The 19,947-nt window shown below is 36.5% G+C and overlaps 1 protein-coding gene across 2 annotated transcripts in view; it reads left to right on the top strand.

The window, feature by feature from the left end:
* LRRC28 (leucine rich repeat containing 28) overlaps positions 1-19,947 on the top strand; it is a 198,764-nt gene that overhangs the window by 100,996 nt on the left and 77,821 nt on the right. Inside the window, exon 6 of one of the 2 annotated variants that reach the window (XM_043489721.1) lies at positions 11,395-11,601. The exons of the other annotated variant lie outside the window; for it this stretch is intronic. Within the exon in view, the coding sequence (XP_043345656.1) occupies positions 11,395-11,601 (207 nt within the window). The remainder of the gene's footprint in view (positions 1-11,394; positions 11,602-19,947) is intronic. 2 annotated transcript variants of the gene reach the window in all.

Below are 19,947 nucleotides of genomic sequence, written 5' to 3'. Positions count from 1 at the left end.
TCTCATTCAGTAGTAGGTAGTAAATCAAGGAACTTGCTCTTATATTAACAGTCAACATGTACAAATTAAGATTTCTCTAATGTAAAATTTCTTGTGTTAATGGTAATTGAGTTTCTTTTAAAGAGTGTATATTTAGAAATCAATTATATTTTGAATTTAATTTGGAATTAGTTTAGTTGATAGAGAATTATTTTTAAACTATGGTTCATATTTTGAGCAAAAACTAACCAATGGTATATTTTTCCATTGATTTATAAATGTTCGTCAACCATTTTGTTTTCTCATGGGAATTTCAAAGAAATAAACTTGAATGAATCAATTAGAAATGTATTTACACTAAAAATTATCACTCTAAAATTTTCCCCTATTTTTAGTTTAGAAAGTGATATGAAAGCAATCATTATTATAACAGTATTATTCATTTCAGATAGTGAGATGTGGATTGCTTGTAGTTATTCTCTGCAATGTAGTAGAATAAAAAAATAAATTTTTATTCTGGGCTATGATACAATGATATTTCTTGAGACAGTGATTATAGTAGTCTCATGCCAACAATGGACACCTGGTGATCTCATTCAGGTCAAAGCCTAAAAACTCCATTGTGCTACCTTAGTAAAGAGGAAAAAAGCCTACCTAGAAGAAATCTGTGAAATAGACAATCACTAAAATATAAAGTGAAAATCTGCGTAGGTTGTCTCCATAAATCTTATAGAATGAGTAAGAAAAAGGATTTTTCCAAGTGGTCATCCATGTACTGACACAAAGCAATAATAAAGATACAAAGTTTTAGAATAAAGGCCTTTAAATTTCTTAGAATATATCTGAAGAAGAGACATGTCATTTTTCTCTAGTAGTAGTTATAATTGCCACTTAACAAGAATATTTCCTTAGATACTTTTTCTTATCTTCTGTAATACTCTCAGTGACATTTTGCTAGGTATGGTACCTCAAATGTCATATTGACTGGTTAAATAAATAATAAACACCTGGCAAATAACTTATTTTGAAGAACATTCAATTAAAGTTTAGTGCATAATTTAGTCATAGGCAACGTACCAGGTAAAATGTCAAAACAAAGTGATTTTCTTTTTTGAAGCAGTGTCTTTAACGTTTTAAAATTTCTATTGGGAAGGAATTAATTGACAAGCTTGATACCCAGACATAAATATTTAAGTTAAATCAGTTTCTGTTGTGTTTCTTACATGTCATATATTTCAGAGCATTTTATTTTGAAGCTTCCAAATTACATTTAATTATCTTTCATAAATAAGACAACTTCTTAATTGCTAGTTTGCTGTTGTTAATTTAAAATGTTATTTTTGTTTATTGCTTATAACAGGCAAAAGAACAGTTAATAGATTTTCTCAATAAACTTTTTGGTATTTTCAATATTATTTGTAATCTATGTTTTAGTGTCACTTTGGCTTCTGTGATTAAAAAGGATTAGAGGGGGCCAGAATGGAAGTAAGAGACTAGTTAAGGAGGCAGTTGATGAGTTCAGGCAAGAGAGAATAGTGGTGCTTGGTTCAGGGTGGTAAGAGTGGAGTCAGAAGACAGATTCGGTACATATTTTGCAGTGTGGCCTGTCATGAGGCACTCAACAGCCTCTGTTCTCTATTTTTCTCTGCCTGTAGGTGAATTGCCAAGTTATAGTAGTGTTCCCAGATTTGGTCATTACTCAGTTCAAAAAATATTATCCATATAAAAAAGGGATTGTTATATATATTTTTTATTCAGTAGAAGAGATCTGGTCATTTGTTAATTACTTATTCTTCATTACTACTTATTTATCTATGGAAAGAATCAACAAGTTAGGCAAAGTATTGTGTGATCGAAAGATCTGAAAGATGTGCTAGCCAAAGATTCGTAGAGCTTGGGGGTGCCTGACTTAAAGTTAGTGATAAGACAAGGGGCTGCCTCCTGCAGAGAGCTCTTCCCTGAAAAAGCTTTTTCCTGCCAAAAGCTGCTTACAAAAAGATATTTATATTCAGATCTTACATTTAAAATATAATGTAGTGTGGTGAGCTGAAAAAATAGAGCTATTTATTGATTTTCTACCATATACTATTGAGTTATATGAGATATTTCCTGTAATCATTTGAGGGATGTGCTGTTCTGTCTCCTTTTTACAGGTGATTTTTAAGTTAACATCAAACCAGTGATCTAAATATTTGAGTAAATAACCCACAACTGCACAGCTGACAGTTTGAACCTATTTCTGCATACTGGAATATGTGCATTTCACTGCGCAATCAAGCAAAAGAGAATGAATCTAGAGAGGAACTTAACTGTGTATAGAATGGAGTTTAGCTGGCATTGAAATATTGTCTTTTATTTCTCTGTATGCTCTTCCTAACCCAGTGTGCTTTGGATCTCATTTTAGAGCTGTTTTTAGTGGTACCGGAAAAAGCCAGTGCTTGAAAGTATCAAGCCTTGTTATTGAGTGTGTGGTCACTGGCTTGGCATGGAGTGGGTGGCTTCCTTCCCATTCCCATTTAAATTTTAGGTTAGGTCAGTATGCATCAGCAGAGAATGATGATTTAAAGGAGACTTATTGTTTTTTTGTTTGAAATTGGCACTCTAATGTTATTTTTAGGCTCAGTCTAGGTACTTACTATATGGCAGTAATGAAATCATTTTCAGGATATTCTATAAGTAGCTGAAACGTTAAGGTATTGTATATTTAGCATGAAAGTAAAGAGTGCAAACACCTGAAGTTAGGATTATTCTAAGCACACTAAAGCAATACAGTGTCCAAACTGATGTTTACTTACTGGGAAGTGATGTAATGACCCAGGCCAGCTGAAAAGAGTAGCATTCCACTTGTATTCCAAAAAGAATGCATTGTAACTTTACATCAGTAATACTTCATTAATTTCAAGATGGCATAGTAGTAAATATTTTGAAGGTGTCATCAGACTAATTGGTAATAAATTTAATTATAAACAATTTTATTAAAAAGAAACATAGTACCATATTGTAAAAGACTTCAAAAAATGCAAGTAAAACATTATTAGAAATCTAAACAGCTAAGAACTGATTAAATTATATGCATTTATACTAAGAATAATTATTCTGATTTACAGTGTTCAGATGATCAGCATATGAAATTTTTAAATGTACATGTTTAATTTATGTATTATATTTAATGGAAGTGTTATTTTTAGCATTTGGAAAGAATTTTTAAAATTTTTGTGTTAGTGTTTTTATTTTTTTTTAACATAAAGGAAAAGTCAACCTTTTGAATTATGTAATCACCTTTACAATAAAATATAGAAGAATTTCAGCACCCTCCATGATTCTTTTATGCCCCCTTATACCAGCCTTCATACACCCTGCCAGGCCCTGAAACCACTATTCTATTTTGTACTTCTGTGTGCTGTGCTTAGTCGCTAAGTCGTGTCCGACTCTTTGTGACCTATGGACTGTAGATCGCCTGGCTTCCCTGTCCATGGGGATTCTTCAGGCAAGAATACTGGAATGGGTTGCCATGCCCTCCTCCAGGGGATCTTCCCAACCCAGGGATTGAATCCAGGTCTCCCGCACTGCAGGCAGATTTTTACCATTTGAGCAGAATATCATATAAATGGAGCTATACTTAAGTACCCTTTGAGTTTGACTTCTTTCACTTAGCATAATGCATTTGAGATTCAACCATGTTGTTATATATATATAACATATATATACATAGTTGTTATGAATTCCTTAGTATTTTATCCTAAGGAGCATGTCATCTGTGAATAAAGAAATTTTTACATCTTTTCCAGTCTTGATACTTCTTGTTTGTTTTGCCTTATTCATTTGTTGGATATCTGAGTAGAGAGAGTGGATCTTCTTGCCATGTATGTGTATTGTTCCCCTAAATGTAGTCAGTCATTATTCTCTTGTTATTCTCAAGGTTATCTAGTCTTTCACAGTTTAGATTGCCAGGAGAAATATCAAAAACCTCAGATATGCAGATAACACCATCCTTATGGCAGAAAGTGAAGAAGAACTAAAGAGCCTCTTAGTGAAAGTGAAAGAGAAGAGTGAAAAAGTTGACTTAAAGCTCAACATTCAGAAAACTAAGATCATGGCATCCGGTCCCATCACTTCATGGCAAATAGATGGGGAGACAGTGGAAACAGTGGCTGATTTTATTTTTCTGGGCTCCAAGATCACTGCAGATGGTGATTGCAGCCACGAAATTAAAGGACGCTTACTCCTTGGAAGGAAAGTTATGACCAACCTAGACAGCATATTAAAAAGCAGAGACATTACTTTGTCAACAAAAGTCTGTCTAGTTAAGGCTATGGTTTTTCCAGTAGTCATGTATGGATGTGAGAGTTGGACTATAAAGAAAGCTGAGTGCTGAAGAATTGATGCTTTTGAACTGTGGTGTTGGAGAAGATTCCTGAGAGTCCCTTGGACTGCAAGGAGATCCAACCAGTCCATCCTAAAGGAGATCAGTCCTGGGTGTTCATTGGAAGGAATGATGTTGAAGCTGAAATTCCAATACTTTTGCCACCTGATGTGAAAAGCTTACTTCATTTGAAAAGACCCTGATGCTGGGAAAGATTGAAGGCAGGAGGAGAAGGGGATGACAGAGGATGAGATGGTTGGATGGCATCACTGACTCAATGGACATGGGTCTTGGTGGACTCCGGGAGATGGTGGTGGACAGGGAGGCCTGGCGTGCTGCGTTTCATGGGGTTGCAAAGAGTCGGACACGACTGAGCAACTGAACTGACTGACTGTTTGATTATGATGTGTACAAGTTTGGATCTCTTTGTGTTTATCCTACTTGGTTTTTATTGAGCTTCTTGGATCTTTGGTGTAATATTTTTAATCAAAATTTGAACTTATAGCCACTATTTTAAAAAATATTGTTTTTCTTCACTTTCATTCTCCTTTCCTTTTAATGGGAATCCTATCACACATATGTCTGTGTAGCTGGTTTTATCCTATAGATCTCCAAAACCCTGTTCACTTCACTTCAGTCTTTTTTGCTAGTTTCTCTTTGGATAAATCTTGTTACCAGTTTATACTGATTTCTTATCTGCATATTCAGATCTGCTGGTAAGGCTCTCTAATGAATTTTCTTTTCACTTGTACTTTTCAACTCAAGAATTTTCATTTTCTTGTTTCTCTTTATTGAGAATGTTTTCTGTTTTTTGAATCATTGTCATAATTTTATCTCATTCTTTAAACTTTTTCTTTTAGTTCTTTCAATATATTTATTATAGCTGCTATAATAAATAGCTACTGTCATTGTCTGCTAAATATAAATATAAATATATATATATTATAGCTGCTATAATAAATAGCTACTGTCATTGTCTGCTAAATGCAACATCTGGGTCCAGTTCGAACCAGTTTCTATTTTCTATTACCCATTTTTTCTCGACTATGGGTTGTGTGTGTATTAGTCACTCAGTCGTGTCCGACTCTTTGCAACCCCATGGACTATAGCAGGTCAGGCTCCTCTGTTCATGAAATTCTCCAGGCAAGAATATTGGAGTGGGTAGCCACTCCCTTCTCCAGGGGATCTTCCATACCCAGGGATCAAACCCAGGTCTCTTGCACTGTAGGCAGATTCTTTACCATCTGAGCCCCTAGGGAAGCCCAAGCATGGGTTACACTTTCCTGTTTCATTGCATGTCTTCTAATTTTAAAAAATTGTACATTTAAAAAAATATATTGTAGTAACTCTGGATCCTGATTATTTTTTCGTACTTGAAGATTGTTGCTATCTATTTATTTGTTTATCTTAGTAATTTGCCTGGACTAAAAAACATGAAGTTCAGTTCCTCTGCAGTGTATGACTGATGTCTCTTGTGTTGTTGTTTTTTTTCTTATTGTTTTTGCTTTAATTTTTAAACCTACCTTTTTATGATTTGGCCTTGTGTCCGTGTAACATAGTAGTTGAACACCTTTACCTAGTAAGACTCTATACTGTGTGTTTGGATTCAGAAACACATTTAACATTTAAGCAGTTTTCAAGTTTCCCCAGCCTTTATTTTCTGTTGAGTCCTGTGTTGTCTTCTGTTCACCTGTGCAAGTTCTTGTAGACCTGGGATACGTAAATAGTTTGAGCCCTCTGTGGTCTTCCTTGAGCTTGCTCACCACTCTAGTCAGCCTGGGATATGTGGAGAGTCTATCAAATGCTTTCTCACCATTTTATATCCTGTCCCTTCTTGTTATATTTTTGGCTCATCTGCCCATTCCCTTGCTTGTGCCAACCAGCAACCCCTCAGCTGATAAAATTATTGGTCTTCCATGTTTGCTTGTGACCAAGGTTCCTAATTGTTATTGACAACAGTACTGGGTATGGGTTTTTCACTTTCACTCCAAATTAACCCCGTGACTTTTGTTCCAAGCCAGCCCACTCCATCAGTAAAGCTGTTGCTTGTTTGCAGCCTACTCTGCCATATTAGAGCTATTATCCTAACCAAGTTGGATGGGAGAATGGGAACCATCCAAAGGAAGCATGCCACAGATTTCTGTTCTTCATATCCAAAGTGCAGGAGTTTTTCACGAATAAGATATTCTCTGTTGAAAAGCACAGGTCAGTTTTCAGAGTGCTGAAATTGTTGCTTTTGATAATTTTGAGTGATTTTATAGTTGCTTTTTCAGAGGAGGATTTGACATCCTCCTCACTCCATTATAATACAAGTTCCAGCTTTGGGGGGTATTGTTTGCATAGCATATGTTTATATTATTTATGTTTTGTCCATCTATGTATACTTAAAATGGATTCCTTTTAGATAGAATATACTGAGGTCTTATTTTAAAGTGCAACCTGATAATCTGTTTTATTAGGTGTTCTTGGGCTGTTTGCTTTTAATATCGTTATTGATCTTGTTAGATTTAGGCCTGTCATTTTGTTATTAGTTGTCTGTTTGTAACATCTGGTTTTATTTCTTTGTTTTCTTTTCCCTGCCTTTTTTGGTATTATTTGAATATATTTTTGTTTTCTGTTTTAATTCATTTATTGGCTTTTTAGGTTTATCCTTTTTTTGGTATTTATCTTATTTTTAGTTATAGCTTTAGGGATTGCATTATACAGATCTTTCAAAATCTGCTTTGGAACTACTTTTACTTTACCCCACTAATCTTTGTTATACTTATCCTAAGTAGTTTATCATATATTGAAATGCTTTCAGCAGTTATGCATAACAACTTAAAAGGAGAAAAGTGATAGTTTGTTATATTTACCCAGATATAATAACTCTTAAATTTGAAGACATAATTCTAAAGCTTCAAAACTTTGGTTAAAGACATAAATTTTCAAATTTAAAAAGCTCAGCAGACCCCAGATAGGATAAATTCAAAGAAAGCCATTTACAGATACATCATAATCAGTCTGCTAATGACTAAAGATAAATAACCAATCTTGAAAACACCTAAAGAAATAATGATTCCGATAATTGTAGATTTCTCCTCAGACACCATGGGAGGCTGGAAGATAGTGGAACACCATCTTTAAAGTACTGAAAGTAAAGAATGGTTAGCCCTGAATTCTGTATCTAATGAAAAGAATTTCTGAGAATTACAGTGATAATAAAGACATTCCCAGAGAAAAGGAAAGCTAAGAGAATCTGTTGCCAGCATACCTGCTCTAAAAGAAATAAAATTTCTTCAGGCTGGTGGAAGTGATATAATCAGGAAGCTTGGATCTTCAGGAATGAAGGAAGAGCCGCAAAATATATGAGTATCCTGTCGCCCTGGCCTCAGTGTAGCCTCTGAATTTGACCAAATTTGCTAGATTTCTGATTGGCTAATAGCTTTCCAGTTTTTAACCTGAGCCCTTACTTTGAACTCTGTTTCTGTTTTCCTGTATGATAGGTTACCACCCCAGGTTTATTTCCTGTCTCTGGTGTTTAAGTTAGAATCTTAGACAAAGTTTGTTTGACTCTATTGTTTTCTAAAAATGTGCTTCCCATTAGCTGAGCTTAACAACTATATATTTTTTTTTATTTTGTTGGGATAAAGATGCCACATATAGTCTTATATTTGTGGCCTATTGTAGAATGGTCATGAAAATTATGTTTAATTCAGTTCTCCTGAAAGGCTATTTAATTTTATTTCACTCTCTTTCCCAAATACTTTCATAGGATGACAAAATTATTAATTTCTCAACCATATTGTATATAGTATTTCACTCAGTATTGTAATTGGAGTAATAATTAGCTCAGTTTTCTTCTAACAGATGAAAAGACCTATATAGTAAGCTACTTATACAAAAACGTCCTTTGTTACATTTGTTCATTTAATGCAGTCCTGCCCTTTTAAGTCTTATTTATCACTTATAGGGAATAAGAAATATCAGCTCTCTTTTCTCCTCCCATTCCTAGTACTTTGACCTTTGATATCGACACTGTATTCTCATTTTCTTTGTCATGAGTGTTATTAATTTTAATATCTGAAAATGTGTGCCTATCTGTCAAAGTGTGAATCTGTTAAAAAGTAAATAATCAAATTATAGGAAACTTAAATTCATCATCACTTATTTCCTCATTTCACAGTACAATAAGACAGTTACTGAATCAAAATGGTGGGCAGTCACAAGCCTTAGTAATTTTTTCCCCACCCCCCACAGCCCCGCCACCTTAGTAATTTTTGCAACCATGTCAAAACACTGTTTTATGCACTTAATCATTTTTGAAATATGATGAGAATAGTTTATTTTGCTTGCTTCCGTGTGATTTTTGATGGATTTTTCAAATTCCTTTAAATAGGTGGCTTTATAGGTACTGCAATTCAGAAGTATTGATATACTTAAAATTTCGTTTCTACAGAAAGAATGTTTTTAGCATTGACTTAGAGTGTAATAGTCTAGAAACTTGAAAATAATCTTTGATTTTTTTTCCTGTTTCACTATTTTCAATTTCCAGCCAAGCTTACTCTCTGCTTTTCTTGAAACCTCTCTGGAATTTACCTTTAAACTCTATCACACTGCCTCTGTTCTCGTAACTGTCTCCTTGTCTCCCCAGCCGACTCTCTTTTCATTTCATTGCTTTTTGCGTAGTTACCATTTTCATATTTCCAAAAGAGTCCCTTCATCCTTTGAGAATTTTCAGGAAGTGTTATGTTCTTACTGTAATAAGTTCAAACTTCTCTCACCAGTATTCACTGTCATTCATGTCTCCACCAAGCCCTCTGTATTGAACTTATTTTCTCCTTTTTTCCCATTGGTATCTTGGGTACTTGTCAGGTCTCAAGTAGTCATTGTGCATGTTGTAGTTATCTTTTTACTTGCATGCCTTTCTTCATGCTTTCAACCTCATCTCCATGCCTAGCTTGAAATGCTATATCCATTTTCTTTTTAACCTGTTCAGGTTCTCATTTCCTTCGATAAATTTTGCAAAAGCATCTCCAGCCCGTCATCTAGCTCTTTTTTTTATCCCCTGAGCTCCTATCACACAGTGTCTTTTATGTGTAATGTGATTCTCAGTGGCAGAGACCTTGTCTTGTTCTTCTCTTAGCACCTGGCCCCATGGTGTGTAAGCTGATTGGTTGCATTTCTGTCCCATTTCACTCCCATAATAACTTCATAAAGTGAGGTCAGGAAGATTCCTTGTTTCTTTTTGTTTTTTGTTCAATGCTAAAACATAATTCTTCTGTCAATTCCTTCACCCTCCATTCCCCACCAGAAGCAATCTGAATAGATAGGCAGGAAGACTTAGCTAGAGGAAATACTTTGCTAATGGAGCCAAGAGTGAAATTGACCCCTGTGAGCATCAGTTTGGTAAAAATAGAATAAAACCCTTATTGGGAGTCACAAACATTCACTGAATCCTGTCTCCTATCTTCAAATACGTCTTTGTGCAGTATTGGGGAAATTAGAAAATAAAGTGTGAACTTCTCAGCTTATCACAAATCTCTTCTAGATATTAGTAAAATAACTAGAAACTAATGTATTTTTGCACTTGTATTGCTTTTATAAAAAGCAGTTATTAAAAATATTCCTGTTAAGAGTAAGTCCATAATAAACACTGGCAAACTTTTTTTGTAAATGATGAAATACTAAATATTTTTAGGCTTTGCAGGCCACGTATGGTCTCTGTCATATATATACACACACGTACATATATGTACATATGTAGTTGTTGTTGTTCTTATCATTGTTGTTGAATCTCACCACCCTTAAAAATGACCAGTGTTAGCTTGCATGCATTACGAAAGTGGACAATGGGTCCGATTTTGTCTGTGAGCCATAGATTGCCAAGCTGTCTGCCAATAAGAAAAGCTAATCTGTGTAATTGGACATCTAAGAGGGCAGAAGATTTTCTCTCCTATGGAGAAGACATTGCTCATAGTAATCCAAGGCCTGAACAAACTGGAATGTGTCCAGAGGGATGTGTTCAAGTGGCCGGATCACAGGAAATCTTAACCTGAGAGGAACAACTTGTACAACAGGTCAGGTTAGATAAGTGAGAGAGGGCATTACAGTGGTCTTCAGCGTGGGAGTCCCATGAATGAGAGAAGCAGACTTGTCCTGCACAGTGCTCCCTATAAAGCCTCAAGTATGGTGTGCAGCCCTGGGCAGTCAGGCCCTTCCCACAGAGATTGGTTAGCAGAACCTCCTCTGCTCTGAATGCTTCCTGGTGGTGTTCCCTGAAAAGGACGGAATACCTTGTAAAGAGCTCCCCTCCCACCCACCTTCGGCCATGGTCGGTTAGTGTGTGACAGAGACATAGTTGTACTTGTCATGGAATAGATTACAAATATAGGCACCAATAATAAAGGAATATTGGAGTTAAATGGAAGGATTTCCTTTGGGCGGAATGAAAGTGAATCTTCATAGGAAATGTACATTTTGGGCTTTAAAAGAGGAACCACATGGCTGGACAATATCTAAAAATGTTACAATAATTGCATATTATTACCATAATTTTTACTGTGGTAAAAATTTCAAAAGCTATCCTTGTGCTTAGTCCAGAAATGTTCTACTTACTTCACATGAACAAGGTGCATTTACTAGGATACTGTAATTTTTTAAGTCTCCTACTTCACTAGAAGGTAAAAAACCACTAAAGTAGCAAGAACCAGATACCATGAAGTGATTGTAATTGTTCTTTCACATTTGCAATGACTTTGTGATCCATCAGGAAGCAGAAGCCATAGTAACAGACTTGGCTCAGATTCATCACTTTGTGTTTCTCCTTTCTCCATGCCAGCACTTTTCCTCTGTCAAAAAAATTCTGGCAGACTGATTTAAAGATATCTACTTAGGTTGGATTATTTGCCTACTGGACCTATCCTGCACTTCAGTCAGTATTCATGTCTGTGGAAGTAGTAGCAGCTACTAATTTTATTTGGTTGAACTGTTACAGTATTGATTTATTTTATTTATTTAATTAATTCATTTAATCAGGATGCAATTTATCTTAATTTTGATTTTGGTTGTAGAGGTTGGCGATTTGAAGGAGCTGCAGACACTAGACATTTCTACCAATCGTTTGCTAACTTTACCCGAGAGGCTTCACCTGTGCCTTTCTCTGCAGTACCTCACTGTGGACCGAAATCGTCTATGGTGTGTGCCGCGCCACCTCTGCCAGCTGCCCAGCCTCAATGAGCTCTCCATGGCTGGAAACCGTCTTGCATTTTTGCCACTTGGTAAGTAATCCTGTTTGTATGACAATGCAAAACAGCTAAAGAATAAGATGGAAAGCCTTTGTTTCCTTGACTGGGAAGGATTAGTTAGTTTCCTTTATTGTGTTTATGTTGAAGATGCTTCTCTAAGTTCATTTTTGCAATGAACAAAGCATCATTCCCAGGTAACACATAAAGTTTATTTCTGCTATGGATTTCATATTTTTAAAAAACCTGTGCTAAAAATTTATTTAGGGAAAAAAAAAGAAATATGAGATGATTTACTCAGAGAAAGGAATTAAAATGTATGTATATATAAAATATGCAAATAGATATATATATATATGTATATTTTATGTATGTAAAACTATAAAATTGACAAGTGGTATTGAGCAAGATGAAAGAATAGCTACTGTGCAAATATATCTGTTTAGACATTAGCTTCCATGTAGAAAAGATGTCATTGAGTATCCTAATGATTAGTATTGCCGGATAACCAGACTAGACAATTTTAAAGACTTTTGAACTGCCTGCTGAGCTAGAAATGTCAACCTGGCAAATAAATAACGTAGTGTGAACTATAGAATTCTATAGCAGCCCATTTCAATATAAGATGTGTTAAAGAACATAGGCCTTTAGTAAAATAATGCGTTAATATTCACTGAGAATTGGATTATTTCGTTAACTTGTAAGAAACAGAACTGACATTTAAAAAAAATTAAAATTTGAAGCCCCACGGAGCCCTAAAGTGTCAGAATAAGCATCATATGATATTATTCATTAAAGCATTTTTAAAATGCATAATTTATCTTGAGGGCAATGAAGTGAATAATTTACTAGTCCCTGAAAGGAAATATTTTCTACCATAATACAGTGCACAAATTATTTTCAATAAAAAATATCTTTAAGAAAACTTAAATCCTGAGAGAATTGAAAATATGAGAGACGTGAGCATCAGTTTGAGTAATAATAAATAATTATCCAATTTAAAAAGATTACTTTTCTATAAATATAATTAAATTCTTTTTTAAGATTAAGAAGCTAAAGTAAAACCATTTCAGAAACAAGCTACATTCCTAAGAAATTAGAGCTTTCTTTCAAGTGAGCAAATTATTGAATATAAATTGGTATTAGAAAATAAATATACCCCTGCTGCATAAACCACAGTTTGTAGAACAATTATAGTGGACAAGCACCAAGTTACAAATCTAAAGATACAAGTTCTAGACTGTCTCCATCACTTCGTGGAGCATTACCTGGAGAAAGTCACCAAAACCTCTCTCAGCTCATTTTCTTTATCTGGAACCAGAAATGATACATTTATCCTACTTAGTTTAGTTATTTTGAAGGTACATAAGATAGCTGTTTTTTATCTTCTCTAGCCTTGACTCCTCACCCCCCTAGTCACTAGTTCTGCTCATTCCTACCTGTTGTTTCACCAGGGACACAGTGCAGCATGTACTGGGATGACAGGGGTGTTGGGAGAAGAGAGGGAAGCCGTCCCAGCAGATGGCTGACCGCTGTTAACATTCGAGGTGCTGAGGAGGGTGGCGATAGCAGCAGCTGACCCGAGTGACGGCCGTGGGTAGAGGACAGAGTCCTCTGCACTTGGCCCGGCTGCTTTCTGCTTTGACACCTCCCTTATGCACTGAGGCATCTTCTCTATGCACTGTGGTGAGTGCTGCTGTGGCTATGGACGTGGGCATCTCTTCTTCAGCTCTCAGTGTTCAGTGGTGAGGAGAGCCTTACCGGTTAGTTTCTATCTCCAGGCTTCTTGTCGCCCCCAAAGCCTTGCTGAACTTGTTAATATGTTATCAAAGAGAGGCAAGAAGGTCTGCACTGGGTTCTGAGCAGGATCCCTCCCAACATTCAAGCTCTCCAGAGCTCAATCCTGGGACTGTGGACAGCCAAAGATGCGGAAGCAACTTCCACACTCCCCAGGGCGCCATCCCAGCTCGTGAGGCTCTCAGCCCTGGCTGGACATAGGCCTGTGGGCAGGCTTTCCCTCACGCTAGGAAGTCATACAGGCAAGAGGGTCTGGTGAAGACCGTCCAGCGAGAAGGAAGCAGGCTGCCTGGAGCAGTGCTCTGCCCTGGCCTCAGACCGGGTTCTTTGAGAACAGCGTGAATAAAGGGCCAGATAACTCAGACAAGCTCTGGGGGCCTTTCTCCACTGTTGGGTTGGATGGTCTTTGTGAAGAAGTGGATGAGACAGCCAGAGAGCTGTAGGGTGAGGTTGCCCAGAGGGCTTCAGGAGAGCAGAGGCTACATACTGTGCAGATGAGGAACTCGAAGCTGACAGAGGTATCCGCAATCTTCTCAGTCTGATTATGGCTTTTGATTTTTTTGTTTTCAACACCATAGAAGGTAGATTTGGAAAGGGAATTTAATTAAGTCTTTAGGAAGAAAATAAGTTCATAGCTGTCCTTCCATGGACTCTGTGTGCTGGAAACCTTTCCTCCAACTCCTTTCTGATACAGCAAAACTGTCTGATGCTAAAACCTATACAGGACAGAGTGAAACGAGCAGGCAGCTGCTCACACCACCTTTCCTCAGAGAACTGAATTGTTGAAAACTTAGCATATAGGGACGCCTTTGTAATGTAGTTAAGTCAGATACAGTGTGAATACACATCCACACAACTCAAGGTTTGTAGGAGCTGAGTGTTTATGGAATATCTTTCATATCTTTAATATCTCTGCCTGTGATCGGAGGAGAGCTACTTATTGAATTCAGTTTCTTGCCACAGAACTTTGGACAAAGCAGTTTTTAGGACAAGGCAGTTTTTTTATGGGGCTTTTATGTCAGATTATAGCCTCTTCATAAAGCAGTTACAGAAGCTATAGTACGGATGACTTAAATCACTTATAATACTATCTAAATCTTTAACACCCATGGAGTGTGTTCTTTTTAAGATGAAAAATTGTATCAAGAAAGGAAGATGTTCCTGTTATAGCTATACCATGACAGCTGAGTGACAGACTAGTCTACACACACAAGCTCTGTTCCCACTGCTGACTGTCAGTGAGGAGGAGAGGAAATTAATCGCATGAGCCTTGTGCTATGAGATTTAATAGAGGTCTTGTTGATTCAGTATAGCTCTGTAGACTAAATAGCTCATAAGTATGTGACTCTCCTCTGGGCTTCTGAAAATATAGGAAAATACAAGGAAAAGGATTTTTTTCCCCTAAGGTGGTTTTTTTTAACTAGGTTTACTGATTGCTCTTGCATAATTAATAAACCATTATTCAGTAATGTCTACAACTTATTTAATGTTGAATAATAGATACAAGTTCCATGAAGTTGCCGTGTACAAATTGACTATGGAAGAGTATTCTTTAGTTAACCCCCAGGAAGTGCTGTGTCAGCTAAACTCAATGTCAGGAACTTCTGTAGTTTAAGATAACAGAAGTTGCACCCATGATGGCAGGTGGAATTTCTGAGTATTATTTAGAAAACAGTGAATGAATTCTTAACCAAAAACATTTGGCAAGTGATGTTGAGGTTAACAGAATATCCTGGTGTATGGATTCCCATGTCATAAGCCCCCAAATTAGTGAGAAAATAGCTTCCTACTATTGGGAAATTATTTATGTTTCTAAATCAGTCCAAGAGTTGTTGTTCCTTGGACATTCTAGTAATAAAGTATTTATTTTCTCAGGAAGAGTTATTCTATGTGCCAAGGACTTGGCCTGTGAGTAAAATGATAGCTTCTTATTGGGGCTATACCCTGTAACTTTTATAGGGATATAAAAGTGTACTTTTTATCACATAACAGGAGATTGCTTCGGTTTTTGTGGTAGCTGTAGTCATTTTTCCTTTGTAGGAGTAGGATACCTTGTGTAGGGTGAAAAAAAAGTTTATGCCAAGTATTGGTGCAATTTTAGAAAGTAGCTTGTAGGCATTTTCAAAGCCCTTGCTGAAATCTTTTTGTTGTTGTTGCAAATGGTATATAAATGACACAATTTTTTAACTACACTTATTTTTACTATTGCTTCTCATTCCTGCTTTCTCTGTATCTGCTTAGAAGGTCAGGAAAAGAATTGCTGTTTACTGTTTTTTAAGAAAATATTTAAATCCACAAAGTGAAGCTATTCAAACTTCAACTCCAGTATGGACACCAGATGGAAACCAGTTAATAATTCCTTAATCTCAGACTTAGAGATGAATGTAAACTGTACTTTACTGAACCATGGAATGTATTTGATCTGCAGCTTGAAGAAGTACTGCATTGAGGTCATTGTTTAATGGGAATAATTTGCAAAGTTTGTAGCCTTAAATACGTTTCAGTGCTAAAATATTTTCTTCTGGTTCAGACTAGAAGCCCAGAGGTTGGAATCAGTCTTATGTTTGAGTAGAAGGTATCTTCTGCTTTCCAAGGAGGGACCAAAAATGATGTTCTGTAGGGATTGTTGGACAGGTCTCCAATCAAAGGCATAATGAAAAAGGAGAAAAGAAAGGCTTGAAAACAAGGTTAAAAAACTAGTAGTGGGAAGAAATGAGAGACAAGTATTCTATTAACTTAAGTTTATATAGACCCTACTTCGGGAATAAAGTTGTAACTCTGGAATGTGTATTTTTTCAAGAAAGTGGGTGTTCAGTTCTTCTTTTGAGCTCCTTTTTTTTTTGCAAGTATTTATTTAAAAAATTTTTTCATCCTGGTGTGACTTACTTATCTGACTTTTTCCGCTATCTTAATGAATCCCCTCTGCTTAATTTTTTCATCATTTCAGACCTTTACTCTTGCCTTAAGGTTTTCTTAGGGCGTAAACAGGATTATTTAATATGACTGAGTTGATAAGATTATTTAATATGGCTTCTCTAGTGTGGGCAGACGTTGACTTTTCCTGTGCTAATGTTTGAAGAGGAAAGTTCACCTAGAGTAGGTGAGCTTTAAAGGGACAAGTGTGTATTTTTCTCAAAGTTTTTGGAATAGGGTTTGGGGTAGGCAATGATTAACATGAAAAAACTGAAACTCCGTTTTCCTCAACTATCAATTAGGAAAAAGAATTACTACTCATTCTTAAAAAGATACAGATGTGGAACAAAAATAAGTAGTGTGAGGGCTAGATTCATGAGCAGAATCTCTGCCAGCAAAGTTTTTGTTCATTTGTTTTTTTAAATAGTGACAAGAATGTGCAGTACAAGCAAAGCCTGGAAGATGTTGTCAGTTGACAAGAGTCAGTCATAGTTTTCAATCAAGTTCTTAAATTTGGGGAAAAAGAGAACAGGTCCTAGTCCAGCTGAGCAAGAGCTGAAGGTCAGATGGCAGAGTGAAGACGTTTTGCTGTCTGTGCTGGCTCCCCTGGCTGGAAGATGTGCTCCTGTATAATTCCCAAGCCTGTGCCGGACAGTCAGCCTCAAGACTCCTTCTCTAGGATCTTCTCCGAAGGAATTCTTGGTATTTCTTGAAATTGCTGTCCTAAATCTGTAAGTCAGAACCACCCCACCACTTATCTGATCTTTTACCAAAAGTGGGGGGATATTTTGTCCATCATTTAGCTCCTTGTCAGTGTCTCCTGGTATCACACCCGGATGCTTGGGCGTGCCTGTCCTCAGGCGCCCACTGCACCCATGCCATCTGCTGGTAGTGTTACTTCCTGTGTTACGTAGGAGGGCCCTGCTTGTGTGGAAATGATCTGTTAAGGGAAGTGGCTTAAGTAATATCATGGTGAAGGAGACAGGCACGCTTTTATTCATTTATTTCTGCTGCACTGTGCGGCATGCAGGATCTTGTGTTCCTCGACCAGGGATTGAATCCACAACCCCTGAAGTGGAAGTGCAGAGTTTTAACCTCTGGACCTCCAGGGAGGTCCCAGGCATCCTTTTAAATTCCAGCTCTACCATTTAATAGCTGTGTGATCTTGAACTTAGAAAGGCTATTTAGCTTGTCTAAGTCTTAGTAATGGGGTACTGTTAATAGCTACTTCATAGCACTATTGTGAGAATTAAGTAAGATCTATTTAAAACACTTGTATCACTCATAAATACTACATAAGCATCCAGTCAACATAAACTACTTTTATTGTTTGACTAGACAGTAAGAAAGGGTTGGTGCAGCGTGTGTCTTCACTTTTGTACCCTAAGCATCTAGCACAGTGTCCTGCCCATTGCTTGTAATAATTGCTTTGTTACTTGACTGTGCAATGCAAATAGAGATGCTGATGCTTGAATGTTGAAACCAACTGCAGAGAAAGCCTTCAGTTACTCAGATTTATTGAAATCAATTATTTTAATGTTGATGATCTACTGTGTATAAAGTATTAAATCATAATTAAATCATAATTCACTGTGAAATATTATTTAGTAAAAGTTGAATAGATCAGAAAGAATATGGTTATGTAAAAGATTAAATGGTTGTGTGTGTATGTCTATTTAGAGAAACTAGCACTTTAAATAATTAATGATTCTGAAAAAGTAATCAAAAAAGTTCTCTGTCAAATGCATCATGTAGGGACTTAGTTTTAAAGAAGATTTGGGAATACACTGTAAATTATTCTGAATTCATTGTGAAGAAACCCAGATTGTATAGTAATTAAAAATGTGATTGTGACTAATAATCTGATTTACTGAACCATGATAATTGGAATAACATTGATAGAGCATTCCAAACAGCCTGCTTCAGCCTATTGCTTTCATGTTCTGGTTTCCACTGCCCCATAACTTTGTTGAATAGAATACATCATTCACCTTTTGATAAAGTGAGTGAGTTTCATGCTGGTCGTTGTGCAGTACACAGATCCTGTTTGGTCTGGCGCGCGCTGTCGCTCTGTGCCTGCTTCTGCAGTATGCTTAACGGAGCAATAGCTCGGCACACAGGAGCTTTTTGTTCCTTCCTCAGCCATGTGGACTGCGTGTGCCAGGGCCTTGAAGTCAAAACAGAGAGAGAAAGAGAATTGGAGTTTGTGCAGGACTGCAAGCTTTTGCTAATTTTTAAGTAACAGTACTTTGATCTCTGAGTCTGAAAGAAAAAAAAGGGAAGCATTTTAGACACAGAACAGCACTTTAAAAAGCCACATGAAAAAGTTCTTTGTTGCTTTAACATCTATGCAGATGGACAACTTCCTTGATTTATAAAGTTCATGTACAGAGCAGTTTTTGCACAGGAACTTAAAAGTATTACTGCAGTATCCTATATTATTTATTGAAAACTGTTGGTCCATTGAAATTAATGGCAGAAACAAACAGCTTATTAGCTAGTAAATTAATGATCTCTTCCAAAGTTAATTATTAAGTGAAGATTTTCTTTTGTAAGAATAGAAGAAATAGCTCAAAGCTTTTTCTTGCAGAAAATACTTAACATTTCAACAGCACCATGATTAAAAATGTCGTTCCATGTGCTTGGGGTTTTGCCAGCCGACGGGTTTGGCAAGAGCACACTCTCAAGAGGCTGTCACAGCCCTGCCTTTATAGCCTGTGACCTTGCTGAGTGTTTAGGTGTCTTTGCCTGGCCAGCAGGCTGTGCTGTGTCAGCTTAAAGCGAGGATTGCCTGGCTCTCCTTAGACTCCTACACTCTGTTTTGTGATCTTTACTTTATATTCAGGAAAGAGGTAAAAGACTAAGATGTTGAGTACCAGCTGTTACTCAAGGGACTAGATTGTTGACTCTTCATAACAAGCTCATGTCATAGGTATTATTGTCTTCATTTCATAGAGGAGGTAACTGGCTTGGAGTGTTTGATTGGAAAAGCCAGGTTTCAGAGTCCAAAGCCCATGACATCTTGTAATTTCAGTACTGTTCTTTCTTACTCTATTTGACATTGTGTTGTAATGTCTGTATTAAATACTTGTCTGTGTGGCATTATACTGGTTAAAGTATTATAGGTTTGAACTCAGTTAATTCATGTTTTCTTTTACCTTCAGTAGAAAACAGTTCATCCTATTATGGGCATATATAAAAAATTATATTCCATACACAAATTGGTCTGAAGGTATAAACAGAAATCTTTGTAAGATTGAAAATCTGAGATGAGGTCTAAACCAAACAGTATTTTAAAATCATCAGCTCTTCATTTTTTTCCCTATAAAACTAGGATAGGAAAGAAAACTAAACTATAGAAAAACTAGCAAGTGCCAACTTTTATTTAACTTTGTATTACGATCTTTGCATGTAGCCCCATTTAATTTGTTTCCTATGTCATGTCCCATTTTGTGTCCTTGGCTTAGGGAGATGAATCATTGTCTCTAGAGGCAGTTGCCTCCAACTCTATTCTGTGCAATTAAAGTACAGAAAAGAGTGCCTTTTGCTGCATGCCAAAGAGAATTCTCTCTTTATTGGCCTTGTACTGTAGGACATACTTCCAAATGTGTCACTAGTAATGAGAATAATAATAACTGCTATATACTGGAGAAGGATATATGCCAAGAATTC

The sequence above is a fragment of the Cervus canadensis genome, chromosome 17 (assembly GCF_019320065.1).
Source record: "Cervus canadensis isolate Bull #8, Minnesota chromosome 17, ASM1932006v1, whole genome shotgun sequence".
Lineage (NCBI taxonomy): Eukaryota > Metazoa > Chordata > Mammalia > Artiodactyla > Cervidae > Cervus > Cervus canadensis.
This window is presented reverse-complemented; position numbering and strand designations above follow the sequence as displayed.